Below are 20612 nucleotides of genomic sequence, written 5' to 3'. Positions count from 1 at the left end.
CACCTAGGATTTACTTAGAAAAGTATAGTAGCATTATTCATTCATTCATTCAATAATATAATAATAATAAACAATGACATGTCACGGAAAAACAGCCAATCAGAAATGCGTGTTGCGTCACTCTTGTATTTGTAATAAAATTGGAAGCACCGCTCAACCTCCGAGAAACACTAACCCTGGAAACTCACTTTTTTTGTTTTCTGAAAAAACAGAGACAGAGACAGAGACAGACAGAGAGAGGCTTTGGTCGTGTTGTTGTGTCGGCATGGACAATGTTCTTCATAAGCTTCGGAAACTGGATGCGTATCCCAAAATCAATGAAGATTTTTACAGCCGTACTTTCTCCGGTGGCCTTATAACTCTCGTCTCCTTCATTGTCATCTTCTTACTGTTCTTCTCCGAGCTCAGTATGCTTCTCTCTCTCTCTCTCTCAAGATTTATTTATTTGAAGCTGTGTGAATTTTGATATTATATATATATATATATATAAGGGGTGAAACAATCTCTTGTTTTCAAGTTATGGGTTTTAGAAAGTGAAAAAAAGTCAATGTTGTTTTGGGGTCTTGGAAGCTCAATTCCGTTTGGAGACTCACACTTTTTATGTACTGCCATATGTCAATGCAAAATTTTATTACTATATTTTTTGTATACTAGCTATCAATCCTTTTCACTTTGTTCCACTAATTCTCACAAGTTTTCATTTCTTTTCTTTTTTTTTACTACTACTATTTTCTTACATGTGAATTCAAATAATGACTTGGGCTTCTAGTGATTGATCTCTAATTTTGGATTTTAAGACTAATGATTGAATTCTGGCTCTTATCATGATCATGATTATGCTGTTAATACCGTACTAGACAACATCTGAGTTTGTACATTAGAATGGGGTGACTTGTTACAGTTTACATTATTATGCACAAAGCAGTTGTAAATGCCTTCTTTTTGAGAGAAACTTTTGTTACAAAATACTTTGCCTACTTGAACTTATATAGGAATAGGATGATTAGTGACAATTATGGTTTAGATGTGTACTTTGGAAATTATAAATAATCATAGTTATCAAAACCAAATTTCACCAGTTTTTGAGCTGATAGGATTCTACCAATTATAGGATTTGTTTTGAAACTGACATAGTGCTGTACCAATTTATTTTGAATGGTAATGTTCTACTGACAAATACTCCATATCTTCTGCATATGGCTTTTCTTTGATTTTTAAAGTTGCATTTTTAATCAATCAGTTAAGTGTGCTTGCAGGATTATACCTCCACACTGTTTCCGAATCAAAGCTTGTGGTTGATACTTCAAGAGGAGAAACCCTTCATATCAATGTAATCTTCCTTTTTTCTTGCATTAAAAATGTTAATTACCTCTTCATTTTCTAATCATAATCTGTAAATTCTAATATGACACATGCTATTCCAGTGTAGCATTTGAATCTTTGCAGGTTCTAGTGGTTGTTAATTTTGTGAATCACATTTTTATGTGTCCCAATGCTCAAATATTTACTTGCATCAAAGCTTTGAGACTTTTCATTTGTAATAGTTCTTCAAGTGTGAAATATCATTGATCATCATTTTCAATTTTTAATTTTGAGTGAGATTAATTGTGCTTGTTTAATGCTGGTATTCAAGTGCGAATACCAGCCTGGATTCTTGCCTTATTTCAGTTTGAACAGTTATTATTCATGCTTGATTTATTTATGCCCTATTTCTGTTTGAAAGTGCAGTTTGATGTCACCTTTCCAGCTGTTCCATGTTCATTACTCAGTCTTGATGCCATGGACATAAGTGGAGAGCAACACCTTGATATAGTATGTACTGCAAGCAGTGTCTTCTTATTGATTAATTTTTAGCCTTAATAATACTAGTTGTATAATAATGGAGACATGCCTAGCATTTGAAAATTTGAATACTTACACCATTTCTTTCTTATTGAATCTGACAAGTGCTCCTGAATTTGATATTTGTTTGCTCTTGCTAATTTAGGGTGTATGATGCATTGTTTTACTTGCAGAGACATGATATTTTCAAGAAAAGAATCGATGCTCATAGTAATGTAATAGAAGTTAAGCAGGATGGGATTGGTGCACCAAAGGTTAGTAAAAAAACAATTCTGTGGCACACTTCTTCAGTAAGCATTTTTTTTTAAACATATCTTGTATCAGATGGATACCAATATATATACACACAACTCAAGCATCCAAATAAGAATGAATCCGCGATTGAATTGGCTGCACAAGAAAGTGCTTTGATACTTGCTGAATGAGTTACTTCCATAGTGGATTATAGATTTAAGTAAGAGGTGGGCCTATTGTAGTAAGAACCGTGGTATATGTTGTTTAGTCAGGAAATGGTTTGAAGGATTAGTTTCAAACCTATTGTTCTGTTAGGCTTGTCTATGGATGACATGGTGCCTGCTTATTTTGCTACAAATTGGGGAACCATAACAGATTGGCTTTGGATTGGCAGTTGTTATCATATTAAGTAGAAATACAGTTCGAATTTTGTCATCCTTTTTTCTGATGCTCTGTTTATTTATTTTCATGATTTAAGCTAAGGATGAAATTTTTCTTTGCTTTGACGATTTTCTCTCAACACAATAGTCCATTGGAAAAAATCCTTAGCCTTCTCTGCTTGTGTTTGCTTTCCATCTCTTTATTCTTATCTTCACCCTTTCCCTAATGCAGATTGAGAAGCCCTTACAGAAACATGGTGGCAGGCTTGAACACAATGAAGAATATTGTGGCTCTTGTTTTGGTGCAGAAACGGTACATTTGATTATCTGGTATCCCTAATGTTGCTAGATTATCTTTTAATAATTTTAGAACATGCAAAAGTACTATATATTAGGTACCAATGTGGACTGTCAAACCAATTTACTAGAAACTGCCTTTCGATTAGAGATGTTGTCATGGGTATGAAATGACAAATATTTTAGTTGGGAATACCCTTTTCAGCTTCATCAGGCTGATTTCCCTCCCTTCCTGCCATTCCTCCTTTTCAAATTGATCAAAATCAGTTTTTTTTCTTTTAATAGATGTTTCAATCTACAAGAATTTACCAACCCCCACCCCCCTCCCCCTTTTTTCTATAAAGGACAAATAAATCTCTCCTGTGTCCTGCATCTGCTGCTCATGGAAAATCCATTTGTTGGCTTTTAAATCTATAATATAAATTATTTGTATTAGATGCATTTCGTTAACTTATTTTCCTTGACCCCCATCATAGTTTTTCCTTTCATCTCCCTAAGAATTTTATTTTAAATGCTTTATCTAACAATTTATATTCTTCTAATCTCTCCATGTGCTCAAACTTTTTTATATATAGGCTTGAACATACTCAGTTAGACATGTTATGGACTTGAATTTTCTTTCTGATGAAGTAGGGTTAGCTTGCAGCATTCCTATCTATGACATGATTTTGAAGGAGTTAGGTCAGCTTGATGTCCCTTCGTTTCCATCTGCTATTCTAGAAAACTTGGCATGCTAAAATGGAAGTATGTTGGATAGTGAACCTTTTGTATGCACCATTTGTACTTAGGGATTCTCCTCTTTCAATAAAATTTCTTATTACTTATAAAAATAATATAAATAAATAAGTACATTTGAAATAAATGAGCTCTTTGGTGACTCACCCAATAAAATATTTGTTAGATTTCAAAATCAGGAGTGAGTTTTTATCTGAAATCAAATTCAGTTTAAATGTATTTTAAGTTTTAAGATTACATATGATGCGAGTCCAGGTGCCTTTTTATTTTTAATAAATGTCCCTTGTTGATGAGGATGGCGCTTGTCCCTTATCTGTGGCAAATTGGCAATATGTTGTACTTGTTCAACTTGGTCCCTCTGCATATTGTAAAATTTACAAAAGTACTGGAGCTAATTGTCAAAAATCAAATGGCCAAAAGGTGTAGAGACAACTGTGAGGTGGTTGGCCCTTGGATCTGGATCTTTTGGTCCTGGTGCATACAGTATAATGTTTTGAATGGTCATATGTGATGATAAAAGTTTTCCTATAAACTGCGCATGTTGAGTCTCAAAGCCATATTTGCATTTAAAATTCACTCATTAATAGATCACCTGCACCAAAAGAGATAAGATTAGGGTTTTATTTCAAAGGAAATATTACACTATTTGATATTGATCTTGCAGTTAGGGAAACTTATTGCACTGGGGTTCTAAAATTTCTTAGGACTGGTCTGCTGTTGATTTTAGCTTTGTTGTATGTGAACACTGAAATTGTGCAAAGGGGACAGAGAAAAGATATGCAGAAATTGAATTGCAGTGTTTATAATATATTTAATATCCTGGGCTGCCTCTCTTTTTTCCCTGGTAGCTCTGCTCCTTGGCTGATTTGTATCAGAGAACCAAAACTTACTCTATAAATATAAATAAATATATATATATAACATTCTACAAAAGTTATGTTCTTTCTGTAATTGTTCTGTAGTTTTCTAAATCTCACACTCTCTCTCTTTCTCGCAGTCAGATGATCACTGCTGTAATTCATGTGAAGAAGTTCGTGATGCATATAGGAAAAAAGGTTGGGCACTAACGAATATGGATCTGATAGACCAGGTTAGTCAGTTTATAATACTATTTTTTAGAGAATGTCATCAGTTCATACACGCATTAACTTTCTTGGATTACAATGTAAAAACTAAGGTAATCAACATTGAACATCTAGTATTAGTTGAGCATTTTTTTGTTGGTAAGGTATATAGATACCAAATGGGTTTTGAACCCACAAACTCGTCGTCCATCTTGTTCTTATAAGGAGATGACAAAATGCTGTTTGGTATACGAGTTGAGCACATTGAACTAGATATTCTATTACTGAATTAGATTAGTTATTTGTTTTGCTTCTGAATCTTGAGGTAAATATTTGTGGGTTGGAGAACTTTTTTGACCAGAGAAATCAATATGATTAATTTTTTTTCATAAGTAAAGATGTCTTATTCAAAGAAAAGATTACTTCATGTTCACAATGATGAACACAACATAACCTAAAAGAATTACAGAAGGATTATGTACAAAAGTGAAATGACTCCTTGTATTTGGGGGTGTACGAATTGTATTTCTTTATCTAATTTTTTAGTCTCTAGTTCATTTAGCTCTTGATTATATTGTATCTGTTTCTTGTTCAGAGTGTTCACTATCGTGAACATGATGTTCAATTTTTTCAATAAAAGTCTTATTACCTATCATAAAAAAAAAAGACTTCTTGAAATCTACCCTCCATGGTTAATACCCATTAGATCCCAAAGGCTCTAAATACTACACTCCATAAAGCATACGCAAATTCACAATAGAGTAGCACATGGTCCACTGTCTTCCTATTACACTGGCACATATTCCAACCAACCAAATAGAAGCCTTGTTTGATAATATTATCACAAGTTAAAATTTTTCTTTAGGTTGCTGTCTAAACAAAGAACAAAACCCTCTTCAGGACCTTAAACGTGCCAAATACTCTTCCAAGGAAAAGAATTAGCCTTTCTACCTCAAATAGTGACGTAGGACAATCACACTATTTCAATGGGACAATTAAACAACAATAGAACAAAGGATAAACCCTAAGAGTCAGCACCTAAGGATTGCTTGGAGTCAACACCAAGCAAAACTGGAGTCGACACCAATGTAAAAGAAACACACATTTTTTATAATTCCCAAAAGCTGTCTTACAATAATCAAAAAAAGTGCTTAGATAACAAACAATAAGATGCATTAAAAAAAAATTAAAAAAAAAATAAAAACTCTAATTATTAAATGCTCGGGCTTGCTTAATCTTCAAGCCCAATTACTAGCAGGCTCCATCTATAAGGTCACAGGTTAGGCTATCTTCTTTTTGCTATTCCTCCCATACATGCGTATAATTGGAGGCTTATACCTTGTGTCCGCATCAACTCCCCCCGGGTGAGAAGAACTTGACCTCGTCGAGTGGAAATCTGAAGAGCTCTAATAGTACTCAAGCAAGTTAGAATCTAGTCGATGTAGCTCATCTCAAGTAATCCATGTGCAATCAAAATCTGGTCACCCTCACCAACGAACTAGGAAACGATGAACTCCTCTATCCCTAGTAGAAACAATCTGTTCATCTAAAATAGCATCAATAAGTTCTTTATGTGCATAGGGCAAATTTAAGGGTAAAGGGGTAGGGATAAGGGCATCAATAGGATCAAGCAAAGGCTCATCAAAAGGGGTATCAGGAATAATTGTGGGGCTTTTATAAGCAACTAGATCCTCTATATTAAAGGAGGAGCTAATACCATAATTATGAGGAAGGTCAATGACATATGCATTTGGGCCCATTCGTTTCAATACCTTGAATGGTCCGGCACTACGAGCCTACAATTTCTTAATGGTCCCAGAGGGAAACTGTTTAGGTCAAATCCGAATTATGACATAATCTCCTACCTGAAACTCTGCATGACGTTGACGAGTGTCAGCATGAATTTTATATTGAGAATTACTTACCTGAATTTTTTTGCAAATCTCATTATGCAAATCATGAATATGTCATGCAAATGCCTCAACAGATTCAAAAATTCTAACATGTGGGGACATGTGCAAAAGACCTAAGGGCTTCCTAGGTGTATACCCATGCACAACCTCAAAAGGACTAGCGCCTATGGACCTATTGACAAAGCTATTGTATGCAAGTTGGGCTGTAGGAAGAATTGAATCCCAATTCCGATTGGCTTCACCCACTAGACACCGAAGGAGGTTGCCTAGACTGCGATTAACCACCTTAGTTTGACCATCAGTTTGAGGATGAAATGCAGTGGAAAATTTCAATTTGGTGCCTACTAAATGCCACAAAGTCTTCCAAAAATAACTCATGAAGTGAACATCCCTATCAAACACTATGGTTTCGGGAAGACCATAAAGTTTGACAATCTCATCAAAGTAGAGCTTTGCAATCTTAGATGCATCAGAGGTCTTAGAACATGGTAGGAAATGAGCCATCTTAGAGAAGCGATCAACAACCACTAGATTATGCTTCCTAAAGGTGCGGGGCAATTCTAACACAAAGTCCATACTCATATCCTGCCACGGGTGATCTGGCACAGGTAGAGGTGTATACAAGCCAGTGTTTTACTTACGATGTTTGGCTAGTTGACATGTACGACACTGACCAACTATCTTGGCAATGCCCCTCTTAAGACCAGGCCAATAGAATTGACGTTCCATTTCCTCAATTGTTTTGTCTTGGCCAAAATACCCTGCATGCCTCATAAGAAAAATGAACATCGATTCACCCACTCCCTCTCAATCTCCATCTCATCTTATCAGCTTGCTCCCTCCTGGGGATATTTGAGTAGTAAAGATCTAAAAAAAGTGACTCCAATTCCCAATTATAGAAACCTCTACAAAAACATTCCAACTCTATCCCAACCCATCTAAGTGAATTTCCATGACTGAATGAACTGAGGCACCCCATTTAAGTGGCTTTATTGGCATGAGATTTCCTTTTGTACCTTTTTTTTTTTTTGGGGGTGGGGGGGAGTAAAGATCTTGGAAAGGTTGCTTTAAGTCAGTGCTCTGTTTTCTCTGATACTCTATTTGAGTGATGAGAAATGAGATATGGGAATTGTGTTTGAGTGATGAGAACTGAGTTTTGAGTTAGGAGCAAACCAAACAGGCTCTTATGTGCCAATCTTAGTGGGAGAGTTAATTTATCAATTGCTACTTCATTGCATGTTTCCCAAGGACATAGGGCAACTAGATGCATTTGTTGATGGGTTGGATAGAGAGAAATAATCATTCCTTCAATTGCATTGAGTTATCTACTCTAGAGTGAAATCCATATTTCTTCATAAATTTGTATGAGTGGTCTAATGCGGGGGGGTGGGGGGGAGTAAAGATCTTGGAAAGGTTGCTTTAAGTCAGTGCTCTGTTTTCTCTGATACTCTATTTGAGTGATGAGAAATGAGATATGGGAATTGTGTTTGAGTGATGAGAACTGAGTTTTGAGTTAGGAGCAAACCAAACAGGCTCTTATGTGCCAGTCTTAGTGGGAGAGTTAATTTATCAATTGCTACTTCATTGCATGTTTCCCAAGGACATAGGGCAACTAGATGCATTTGTTGATGGGTTGGATAGAGAGAAATAATCATTCCTTCAATTGCATTGAGTTATCTACTCTTGAGTGAAATCCATATTTCTTCATAAATTTGTATGAGTGGTCTAATGCGATTGGCATCATATCTTCCTTTCCTTTTAGTTTCCTTGACGGTTTTCAATAAAAATTGTATACTTCTATTTTTAATTTTTTTTTTTAATTTACTTATTAAAAGACTTCATGGAAGCTAGGGTCGGAATGTACACGGTTCAGCTTGGGATAAGTTCAATTCAGGGTATTTTTCAACCTAACATGATCGTTAAGTTCGGTTTAGGTTATTTTTCAACCTAACATGATCTCTTTGAGTTGAGAAATTTCCGACCCAACAATGAAGGGGAATATTCACGAAATTCCCAGATCTGGGAGATGCAAAAAATAGAGAAAAATATGTGCCAAAGAAAACAATCACATAAGACAATATTTACGTGGTTCGGCAATTTACCTACATCTATGAAGCTGCAGGGATTTCACTATTCTCAGGGAAAAATACAAGATGCGGCAATACAATTTTTTCTTTAAAAACAACATAAAATCTTAATCTCTAAAACAATAGTTTTTCTATCCTGTGCACAGAATTCACAATGCGCTACAAAACGGGCCAACAGCTTGGGCCTATCAACCCAAGCCTATGTTCCGTAGACTAAGTCTCAGAAATCTCCATTAAAAACCATAACAATATTATTTTAAATCGGATCATAACTCGAATCAAATACAGCTAGGCTCCACAAAGCCTAACACACAACCCATAGGATCAAGTTGAGTTAGGCTGGCACCATTTTGTTAGGTCCAATAAAAAATTGTGTTTTCAATTTGTTGGTATTTTGTTTGATTGGTCTCCCTCTTGTGGACTCATGAATAGAGATTCCATCCCAATGTTTATTGAGTCTCTATCTCTTTGTACATAATCATTTAGTATTTTTTGGAATATATAGGTTTTCTTCATGCCTTCTTTGCATGAAGTACTCTCTTTTCAATAAAATGTAAATAACCTATCAAAAATAAAAACAGATTAAACAATTGAGCCTAATATTTCAGTTTCATAAATAAGTCTCAAAATATCAAAATAAATCAAACTAACAAAGTTCAACTAAGTCTGTAAATCCAAAATAAATCTAACTCAAATTTAAAATACTTTAAATGAAAAATAAATAAAACTATTAATAGCATGGATTAGGATTGGGTTGAAACTCTTGCTTACCTGGACCTGGCCCAACCTAAGATTCAAAAAATATTTAGAACCAAATACAACCCATCAATTTACGAAGAACCAACTTGAGGCATTAGGTTTGGTTCATTGGGCTGGTGAGTTGAATACAGGACCCTAGCTAGGGGTATGGAGTAAGGAATGTACAAGGAGTCGTTATTTTAGACATTGGAATGGCATGAAATCTAGTATGAAAGAATCTATCATTGATGAACATTTTTTTTTAAAGGAGACACACTTAATTACCTTCAAACATGGGACAAATGTTAGATGCATTTCATTATTACTCGGAAAAGTTGATAGAAAGTGCTATGAAATTGCAAGATGATACTAAGAGAGGAGCATAACCACTGAACATAGGTTGGTGGTGCTAAATATTTGAATTAGAAATGGAAAAGAATAGGTATTAAAGATATTTATGACACTGCAATAACTAGTGCAAGAACAATTGTAGGCTTCACAAGTTCGTTTTCTATCACAATAGATTTGCATCAAGAATCAACTTTAAGTACATATCTCTTTGCACTAGTTATGATTGAACTTATTAGACTGATTGAAAATGAAGTTTCTTGGTGTATCTTCGCAATTGATATAGTCTTATTGAATGAAACTAGATGTGGGAGTTGACGCCAAGTTGGAAATTTGGAGGGATGTTTTAGAATTTAAGGGTCTTAGGTTAAGTAGGTCTAAGACGTGGTACATGGAGTGTAAGTTTAGTCTAAGGAGAAATAGATATTGAGAGGTTGTAAGAGTTGATGGTAAAGAGATACCAAAGAGTGAGTACTTTTGATATCTTGGATTAATAATTCTTAAAGTGGGAGAGATCAAATAGATTTGAATCATAGAATAAGAGTATGGTGGATTAAGTGGAGAAATGCATCCGGAGTATGATGTGATCCCAGAATACCTATTAAGTTAAATGCAAAATTTTACGAGATTGTTATAAGACCGACTATGCTATATGGTACTGAATGTTCGGTTATCAAGATGCAACATGTTGAAACAAAATGTGAGAATATTAAGATTGATAAGTGCAATAATGAAAGATAAGATAAAAATGAAGAAATTCATTTAAAAATAAGAGTGGTTTCTATTGATGAAGAGATGAGGAAGAGTAGCAACAGATAGCTTGTTCATGAGCAAAGAAGATAAATTAATGTAAGGAAGAAATTCGAGTCGAGACAGTAGAAAGAGGTAAATGATGACCTAAAATAACACCAATGTAAATAGTAAAAAATGGCAAGTTAATTTAGAAAGTAACAAAAAGTATGATTCTAGATAGGATATGGAGAAAAATACATGTGGCTGACCTTGATTAATCTATCAAGGATCAATAGCCGGGTAGCTGACCCCAAATTTTTGAACTGAGGCTTTTTTTCTTTTCTTTTTTTGTTATTGGTTGTTAATAATGGGAAAAAAAAAAAAAAAAAAAAAAAAAAAAAAAAACAGAGTGCAATGCAATCTGCTTGTGATGATAAGACGGTTATGTTTTAATTAATGAGGATTATGTTGAGTTACATAGCCAAGTTTGTGGAATGACTGTGTGACTAGTACAGGCAACTGCTCCTTTCGTTAGAGATGCACTGTTAATTTAATCCCTTACTGTTGAGACACATCATGCAAGGAAGTATGGAAGACCATGTGGAAACTCTTTCGACAACTAGGCTCTGATGCCTCTCCTTATTTGACAGTTTTCAGAGGCACGAATTTGTGCAACATTTTCTTGTGCATGTTGTAGGTTGAAACTTTAGCTCCTCATTGAAAGCAATGAATTGAATATATGCACACATGGACATGGATGTCTACATGCGAAATTTACATACAGCCCTATGCATATTTCGATTCCCAAGCTTGGGACTTCGTTTTCTGTAGCTTTATATTGTTTTTGACTTTCTTATTTGTCCTTTTGGCTTTCAGTGCAAACGGGAAGGTTTTATCCAAAAGATAAAAGATGAAGAAGGTGAAGGATGTAATATTCATGGATCACTTGAAGTTAATAAAGTGGCTGGAAATTTTCATTTTGCCCTTGGGAAAAGCTTTCACCAGTCAAATGTTCATGTGCATAATTTGCTGGCCTTGGAAAAGGATATTTATAATGTATGATTATCTTGGTACCAATAATAGTTTGGCTTAAAAAAAAAATACATCACTATCGAATTTTAGCATAATTTGTCATTTTTCTTTGATTTTTAACTTTAATTTGATGTCATCACCATGATGATACAGATAAGTCACAGAATCAACAAGTTAGCTTTTGGTAACTACTTCCCTGGCTTAGTCAATCCCCTTGACGGGTATTTGTTTCTTTCTTCTCCTGTCTATATATTTACATGTTTTGAAATGCTTTCTAGTATTCTATATTGCATTAGTGTCATACCGTTTGAAATTGAATAAAGATGGAAACATTGTTTACATGAATGTTTTCCACCAAAAGTGCATAAACTATTTTTTGGTGTAATTAACATGTCATAGAATACTGCTGCTTCAAATAAAATTTGGAATTCAAAAATTCTGGTTGATGCAGCATATTCCAAATTGGAAATTGTGTGTTGTATCTGTTATGTTTTTCTTAGTTATGTGCTCATTTCAGCTTTCTTTCTTCCTCTTCACAATGGAAAATGTTTTGGCCATCAAATGAAATTGCTAGATTGTTCAGTATGTTCATTATCTACTGAATAACCATTAAATAAACAAATTCTAACTTAATTTATTTGATTTAATATGTTATAATTTTTCCTTCTCAACATCTTTTCAGTGTACAATGGGTGCCTGAAACACCAAATGGTTTGTACCAGTATTTCATCAAGGTTGGTATCATGTTCTCGTTACTTTGTGTTTGAGGTTTCACAAACAAATGCTGAATGATCTTGTCCTGTTTATAGATCTTTTATTTTGTGTTCATTTTATGAATTAAGCACTGATATCAATTGAATATCTAGTTTAAACACAAAAGCATACAATCAAAATCTGAAAATTTTATAGCAGTCATAAATCTTTAGCTATTACAACACATTGAAAAGGCAAATGTGGAAATTTTTATGAGAAACGCATTATATCTAAATTTTTATGATATCTTCAGTTTGTAGACCCATTTGAAGAATGGTGTTCTTTACAGACCATTAAAGTTATCTTATAAATATTTTATGGTGCTCTGGGCTTGTCTTATGAAAAGCAATGGAATTCCTACTTCACCTTGTTGATGGTCTGAATGAGAATCGTGTATAAATGCAGTTTTGAGTGCTGGTTGAAGAATTTTGGTCTATATTTTGAATTTCTGCTATGATAGTTTTGAAATGAATTATTGGAGACTAACCTGTGTCTTGTTTGTGTATGTGTACACATGAATGCACTTAAGTCTTTGTGTAAATGTTTGCCTGCGTATGACTGCAGTGTTTTCACAATTAGAAGCAAGGATTTTCATACATATTCATTATGAATTTGGCAGGTGGTCCCTACTAAATACACCGACACTAGAGGTCGTACTGTCCAGTCAAATCAGGTATTGTTAAACAAATTGAAGATGACAAAAACTTATTCTTTTATGTTATAAATAGATCATGCTGTAAGATGCACCATTAACGGCATTGTGCAGTATTCTGTGACAGAGCATTTTAGGGGTGCTGAGTCGGGTCACTCTTCGCCTGTTCCTGGAGTTTTCTTCTTTTATGACATTTCTCCAATTAAGGTTGGTATTTTTGTCCATAGCTATCAGGCTATTTGAAAATGTGATTTGGACCCAATCATGACTATTGGGCTACTTTAGGTTTTAGTAATGAAAATTCTACTTTGTTTTGTTTTTTCCTTTTTGATTTTCACACATTTATTTTTGTTTTCTTACAATAAAAAAATTCTAAATACATAGGATTATAGCTGCAACCACTCTCGTATGAGAGAACCAAACAGGGATAATGAGCAAAAAAGACAAATAACTGTAGATGCAGTGAAAGTTATGTGGATTGTATGTATTTGAAAATAGTTTCTGTATGAAGTAGACCCCTAGGCATCTTTCATGGAATGGGACTCAGTACTGCCACAAAGGTGACAAGAAATCAGTAGCTCTTTGAACTTTTGTGGCGGATAAAATTTTTCTAAAATTATATCCTAAACCACTTTTAGCAAAAAAATAAAATAAAATTATATCCTAAACCAATGCCCTTAGAGAATCTATTAACTTTTCCTGTTTTACAATTTATATTTTTGCATGTTTCAGGTGACTTTGAAAGAGGAGCATGAAACATTTTTACACTTTATGACCCATATTTGTGCAATAATTGGAGGTAGTGCTCTCTCTGGCTATTTTACCAACATTCATGCATATGTACGTACGTAAAGCTTTCAGCTCCCATTAAGCTAAAGCTTGTGTTCTGAATCTGATATCATTCTCTGATTAAATGATTGTTTTTAGGTGATTTTAACTTTTCTTTCCCTTATATTTCTCTTTCCAAGATATTTTAGATTTTGGGTATTCACTTTTAGAAATTTCCAAACACTCACTGTATACCAAATTGAAAACTTATATGATCGGTTCACTCCAGTAGAACTAGAAGTAGAGATTTATGTATGTTGGTTGTGATATTATTCTTGTTGTCTTCCTTTCTTGTTATGCGCTTGTTACATTATTAGAATCACTTACGGCTCGTATCTCTTTGTTTAGGTATTTTCACAGTTGCGGGAATAATAGATTCCTTCATATATCATGGTCAAAGAGCGATCAAGAAAACAATGTAAATTGGACAAAGTAGCTGATATCTTTGCCATTCCACATGTGCTGCTCCAAAATCCAGAAGGCTTCTGCGGGACTTGGGAAATCATTGAATCATTTTTTTTTTTTTTAATGAGGGTTAGAAATCACAAAATATGTGGCTGTTTTTACTTAGTGAGTAGGGTTAATACTCCTATTTCATTCTGTTAAATCATGCTTCTTTTTTTCTTTTCATTTTTTTGGTTCCCCTTCAGTTAGTGATTTGTAGATTTACATGACAATTTATTTTCTTGGGAATTAGATTAAGTTTCATACCTTAATGGGATCAAGGGTAAAACAATCTTTGTAAATGTGATGCAAAATGTCCACTCAAATTGCGATAACTTGAAAATTTCTGAACATTGTGGCTTATATTAAAACGTGCTTTCAAGAAACTTGACAGCATATAACTCAGTTTGGATTTGGTGAAAACAGGGTTATATAACTCAATTTTCATCACTCATAACTCAAAATATGTGGGACCCACAGAAGAATGAAGATTTTTTAGTAATGTTTTCATCACTCATAACTCCAAAAATCTGAGTTAGAGTTACGAAAACTGAAAACACAATTTAGGTTTTCAAGTGATTAAAACCTGAGTTCAATGGCAAACTTGTAGAAAAAATGAAGTTTCTGGGACCCACTAGTCTTTGTCGAGTCAAAATTTGTACCGTTGGCACATTTCTTTTTTTCATTTCATTTAAGAGTTTCTTCTCTCCATTTCCACTTTACTCTTCCCCACAATCCGGTCTAAGCAAAAACAGTAGTAACAAATCAATTACAAATCCTAGCCAAAAAAATCACAAAAACCCAATAATCTTTATCCAATTTCTCCCTCTCACTTGAGAGCTCTACCCTCTCGAATGACTCCACCCTCATAGCCATAGAGACAACTCCTATGCCACATATTGATCGCTTCATCTACATATTAGTTACACTTTGAAAATATTAAGACGTGTCAATTAACTTGCAAAACTTTTAATTATAAAATCCTATTATTAAATTTTTTTTTTTTGAAAAGAAAAAATACAAATAATAATTAATAAATGAATGCTAATATGTAACTTTGTCAACCTCTAGTATTGATATTTCAATTTTTTTAAATTTTTGAACAAAGAACTTCGGCCCCTCCTAAGTTTGAATCCTGATTCTGTCCCTGAATAGCAAAAAAAATCACAAAAAACCAATAACCTTTATCCAATTTCTCCCTCTCACTTGAGAGCTCTACCCTCTCGAATGACTCCACCCTCATAGCCATAGAGACAACTCTTATGCCACATATTGATCGCTTCATCTACATATTAGTTATACTTTGAAAATATTAAAATGTGTCAATTAACTTGCAAAACTCTTAATTATAAAATTGTATTATTAAATTTTTTTTTTCAAAAGAAAAAATACAAATAATAATTAATAAATGAATGCTAATATGCAACTTTGTCAACCTCTAGTATTGATATTCTAATTTTTTAAAATTTTTGAACAAAGAACTTCGGCCCTTCCTAAGTTTGAATCATGGTTCCGTCCCTGAACAAACCCAACTAAAATGATAGTGACAATGTATGTTAGCTAATTGTTGTAAGGTGGACCACTGATAAGAAAAAGTAATTGTTATTTATAACAAAAATGTAAAATTCAAGCTAGTTCTAGTTAGAGTGTGCCGAAGTGAGAGGAAGAGTTTCTGGCTTATGGCTTTTGGTCCTTTTCTGGGTTTTCAGATGGGAGAAGATGAAAGTGAAGGGAGCAAAGTTGTTCTGTGCAATGTCAGTGGATGGGCTCCACTATTTTGCCGAAAGGTGGAGCTAAAGAGTGAGAAATGTAACTCAGTTTTGTGTCCAAACAGAGATTGAAGAGTATTTGAATTATAATGAGAACTGAGTTATGAGTTATAGGGTTTAAATTTGAATTTTGAGTTTTGAGATATATGAGTTTTGAAAATTGGGTCATGAACAATTCAAACAGCAACTCTTTCAAATCTCTTTGGACCATTTTTATCTTGAAAATATGGATTCAAAATGCCGTTAAAAAAATTTTGCTCTAAATAAGGTTCGAATCACAACTTAGCTCATATTATGATTGAAGAAGATTTTAGGCTTTTTTCAAAAAATCAAAAAAAAAAAGAAGAAGAAGAAGATTTTAGGCTCAAAAGGCAAAATTGAGTCCAAAAGTGAGTCAAAATGAATAGACGGACTAGGTCCCAGATCAGACTCAGTCAAACGGTTGCTAATATGCTATGGACTAGATTTTAAACCGAGTCACGGTCATGGATGAGCAATGAATGACGGGCTTGAATTTGGCCCATGAACTTATCTTTTCTTACTTGTGCCACTCAAGCGTATTATATTCAATCACCCAAAGTGTTACGAGATATGGTTAATCTAGACTCATTGAAATTTATTTTTCAGAGAGATAGGGCTAATTATTTTCATAAAAATATAAATTTTCACAACTCTTAGCCTAATTAGAAACGATATTGATTATGAAACCCAATGTGCTTCAACAACAACAAGGAGAAGAATTGAAACAAAATTATGTTAGATTATTTTAGATTTTCTTATTGTTGCCACTCAAGTGCATTGTGTTTCATCACCAATAGTGTTTCTAGATTAAATTAATGTAGACTCATCGAAATTTGTATCTTTAGGGAAATATAGCTAATTAATTCCATAAATATATAAATTTGCATTAGGCTGCATAAGGCTCAACCCAGGCCCCAGTTAGAAACAACATTAGTCGGGGAATGTGCTTTAGTGACAATAGGGAGAAATGTGAGATTATTTTTGGTTCTTTTTTTTTTCTGATGACACTCAAACGCATTATGTTCCATCATCAATAGTGCTTCTAGATGAGGCTAATCTAGACTAGTCAAAATTTGTATATTTTGGAAAATAGAACTAATTTCTTCCATAGAAATATAAATTTCCATGAGTCTCAACCCAATTAGAAACAATATTGGTCAAACTCAATGTGCTTCAGTCACATCATGAAGAAAAATGAACCAAAACTATCTGAGGTTATTTGAGTCTTTCTTCCTTGTGCCACTCAAGCTCATTGTGTTCCATCACCAATAGTGTTTCTAAATGAGGTTAATCTAGACTCGTTGAAATTTGAAGAAATTTGCATGTTTAGGAAAATATAGATAATTATTTCCATAAAAATATAAATTTCCATAAGTCTCATCCTAGTTAGAAACAATATTGGTCATGAAACCCAATGAGCTTTAGTGACAACCGGAAGAAAAACTAAACAAAACTCTATGAAATTATTTTAGTTTTTCTTCATGGTACCACTCAAGCGCATTGTGTTCCCTCACCAATAGTGTTTCTAGACGATGTTAATCTAGGCTCATTGAAATTTATAATTTTAGGGAAATAGAGCTAATTATTTCCATAAAAATATAAATTTCCATGAGCCTTAACTCAGTTAAAAACAATATTGGTCATGGGACCCAACGTGCTTTAGTGATAGTGGGGAGAAGTACTAAAACAAAACCATGATAGTGGGGAGAAGTACTAAAACAAAACCATGTGAGGTTATTTCAATTTTTCTTCCTAGGGCCACTCAAGCACATTAAGTTCCATCACCAATAGTGTTTCTAGATGAAGTTAATCTAAATTCATCGAAATTTGTATGTTTAGGGAAACAGAGCTAATTATTTTCATAAAAATATAAATTTCTATGAATATCAACCCGTTAGAAACAATAATGGTCATGAAACCCAGTATGTTTTTAGTGATAGCTGGAAGAAAAATTGAAACAAAACTCTGTGAAGTTATTTTAGTTTTTCTTCATGGTGCTACTCAAGCGCATTATGTTCCATCGCCAATAGTGTTTCTAGATGAGGTTAACCTAGACTCGTAGAATTTTTTGATTTTTAGGGAAATAGAGCTAATTGCTTTCATAAAAATATAAAATTTTCATAAGTCTCAACCCAATTAAAAATAATATTGATCACGAAACCCAATGTGATACAATGAAGGCTAGAAGAAAAACTTAAACAAAACTTTGTGAGGTTATTTCAACCTTTCTTCCTTGTGCCCCTTAAGTGCACTATGTTCCATCACCAATAACGTTTCTAGATGAGGTTAACTTAGACTCGTTAAAATTGTTATTTTTAAAGATATATAGGTAATTGTTTCCTTAAAAATATAAATTTCCATGAGTCTCAACCTAGTTAAAAACAATATTGGACGTAGAACCTAATGTTCTTCAATGACTAGAGCAGAAGAAAAATTGAAACAAAACTATGTGCAAGTTATTCCAGTTTTTTGTCCATCACCAAAATTTTCTCTAGATGTTAATCTAGTGTCGTTGAAATTTGTAATTTTAGGGAAATAGTGATGAATATTTCCATAAAATTATAAATTTTGATGTGTCTCAACCATTATTGTCATGAAACCAACTCACTTTAGTGGTAGTAGTAAGAAAACTTAATCAAGAAACCCCCTAACATTATTCCATTAATTTTTTTTATTCATAAAAATTAATGGACAAAATTTGGTTCCAAACATATTAATAACCTTGGGCTCCAACCACCAATGGGAAAATGACATTTGTCCTTTACACATGACTCACTTAATCCAACCAACTAAGGCTCCAAACATGTTTGGTGCCAAACCTTTTTCTAATAATTAGCTTTTTGTAGGTATCACTACTTAACTAGTGATTGGATTGGGGAACTTTATCTTTTTTCTTTTCTCTCCCAAGTAGGAGTTTTCTCTCTCGTCTTCTCTAGTCGAGTCTTCTCTCCCTCTCGTCTGCAGTAAGGGTTCTTCCTAGAGTTCATCTCTTTTTTCCTTCCTAACACTGCCATGGATCACACGATGGTGGAGGGTCTATCCAACCTCCGTCTCACAAAAGAGGAAGAAGAGGAAATTTCCATTAAGTCGAGATGCAAATCTGATTTATTAGAGGAATGTTCGCTCAGCCTATTTGGTCGTCTTTTAACGGATAGAAATCGGAATTTAAAAGCGCTGAAGAACACACTACAGATGGCGTGGAAAATGTGCTCAGATCTACAAATCGTGGATGTGGGAATGGTATTATACAGTTTAGATTTAGATCGGAGTACCAAATGAAATGGGTGGAACAAAACGAGTTGTGGAACTTTGAAAACAACTTGCTATTGCGGTGCAAATGGCGAAGAGGGCTCAACCACAAATATAAGTTTTACTCATTCCCCTTTTTGGGTTCAGATATGGGGACTTCCCTTTGAACTTATGTTAGATGAAGTTGGTAGAGAGCTTGGAAACAACATAGGAAAGTTTATTGAAGTCGACCGACGAGCAAGACAGTCGGATCAAGCGAAATTTATGAGAATTAGAGCGGATCTCCAATTAGATAAACCACTCAGAAGGGGGGGTAAAATTGCTAGTGTGGAAGGCTAAAAATTTTGGGTGAACTTCAGATATGAAAGACTCCCTATTTTCTGCTTTCAATGTGGGAGGCTGGGTCATGATGAGAAGCATTGTAAAGAGCCCCCAAACCAGCAAAATCCCAAGCAATATGGCAAATGGCTCCGAGCTCAAGGAAACCCAAAGATGGGCCTGGAAAAATCACGGTCAACCAGCAGTGGAGACGGAGAAGAGGGCAGTGTAGATCGGTTTTAAGGGTAAGCATGTTGCCACAACGAAGCTTTCTTCTACCTCCGTGTCCGATGGTGGCGATGACCCTTCAGGTAGCATAGGAGATCGGAGAAATTCAAGTTCAAAAAATTTTGAAAGGCCTGGCAATAGTGAGGGAGACAGAGTATTGGGTGTCACATGCGCCCACTCAAATTAGACGGAATAGGCCACTGATGGTGTGTCAAGTGCACGTGACTTGAACAAGTGCTCCTTTTCTGACTTGCCATGTGGTGTTATGGGAAAAATAGGCACAGGATGCACGTGACTGGAGTAAATGCTCCTTTTCTGACTTGTCGTGTGGCGTTATGGGAAAAATGAGCACTGAGGATGCACGTGACTGGAGTAAATGCTACTCTGCTGACTTTCCAAGTGGTGTAATGGGTAAAGTGGGCACTAAGGATGCACTTTCTTTAGTGGGCTAGCAAGCCCATTCAAAAAAAACAAGATATGGAGGTCAACAGCCCAATTAAGCCCATAGCTAATCAAAGGGGGGAAAAGAAGGCACTTTAATGGCTACGGACCAAGGATTAGATGGGAAAGTAAAGGCAACAGCCCAATGGAAAAGAATGGCAAGGGAGAAAGGAAAAAATAAAAGCTCAGGTAAGGAAGTCCAATTATTAAATAGTGGTTCAAAGAGAGCTAGAAAACTAATTTTTGAAGAAGAAAAACCAGTAGCTCCATAAAAGAAGCTACGGCTAGTAACTATAAGGGAACTAACCCAACATGATGAGAGATCGGCGGTGGCTGCAAGGCAGCACCACCGGGAGCCATGAATCCCTTAAGTTGGAACAACCGAGGACTTAGGAACCCCCAATCAGTTTGAGCATTACACGATATGGTGCGACGATGGAATCCAAGTAGTGTTTCTGATGGAGACAAAAGCAAAAAATAGAAGAATGAAAAAAATAAAAAATAGAA

At 34.6% G+C, this 20612-nt stretch overlaps 1 protein-coding gene across 2 annotated transcripts; it reads left to right on the top strand.

Annotated features, from left to right (window-relative positions):
* The first annotated feature begins 156 nt into the window (after positions 1–156).
* On the top strand, positions 157–14430 carry LOC115991953 (endoplasmic reticulum-Golgi intermediate compartment protein 3-like). 2 transcript variants are annotated; one of them, XM_031115945.1, is made up of 13 exons: positions 157–407; positions 1257–1330; positions 1729–1812; positions 2016–2096; positions 2689–2769; positions 4486–4578; positions 11247–11426; positions 11556–11623; positions 12085–12136; positions 12775–12828; positions 12922–13014; positions 13540–13647; positions 13984–14430. In XM_031115945.1, exons 1-13 carry the CDS (start codon positions 266–268, stop codon positions 14005–14007), a joined length of 1134 nt encoding a protein of 377 aa, XP_030971805.1. In that variant the 5' UTR covers positions 157–265; the 3' UTR covers positions 14008–14430. The 2 variants fall into 2 exon arrangements, with proteins under 2 accessions (XP_030971805.1, XP_030971804.1); XM_031115944.1 differs by having other exon boundaries at positions 158–407; positions 13540–13606.
* Positions 14431–20612: the final 6182 nt, after the last annotated feature.

Source organism: Quercus lobata, chromosome 5, assembly GCF_001633185.2.
Source record: "Quercus lobata isolate SW786 chromosome 5, ValleyOak3.0 Primary Assembly, whole genome shotgun sequence".
Lineage (NCBI taxonomy): Eukaryota > Viridiplantae > Streptophyta > Magnoliopsida > Fagales > Fagaceae > Quercus > Quercus lobata.
This window is presented reverse-complemented; position numbering and strand designations above follow the sequence as displayed.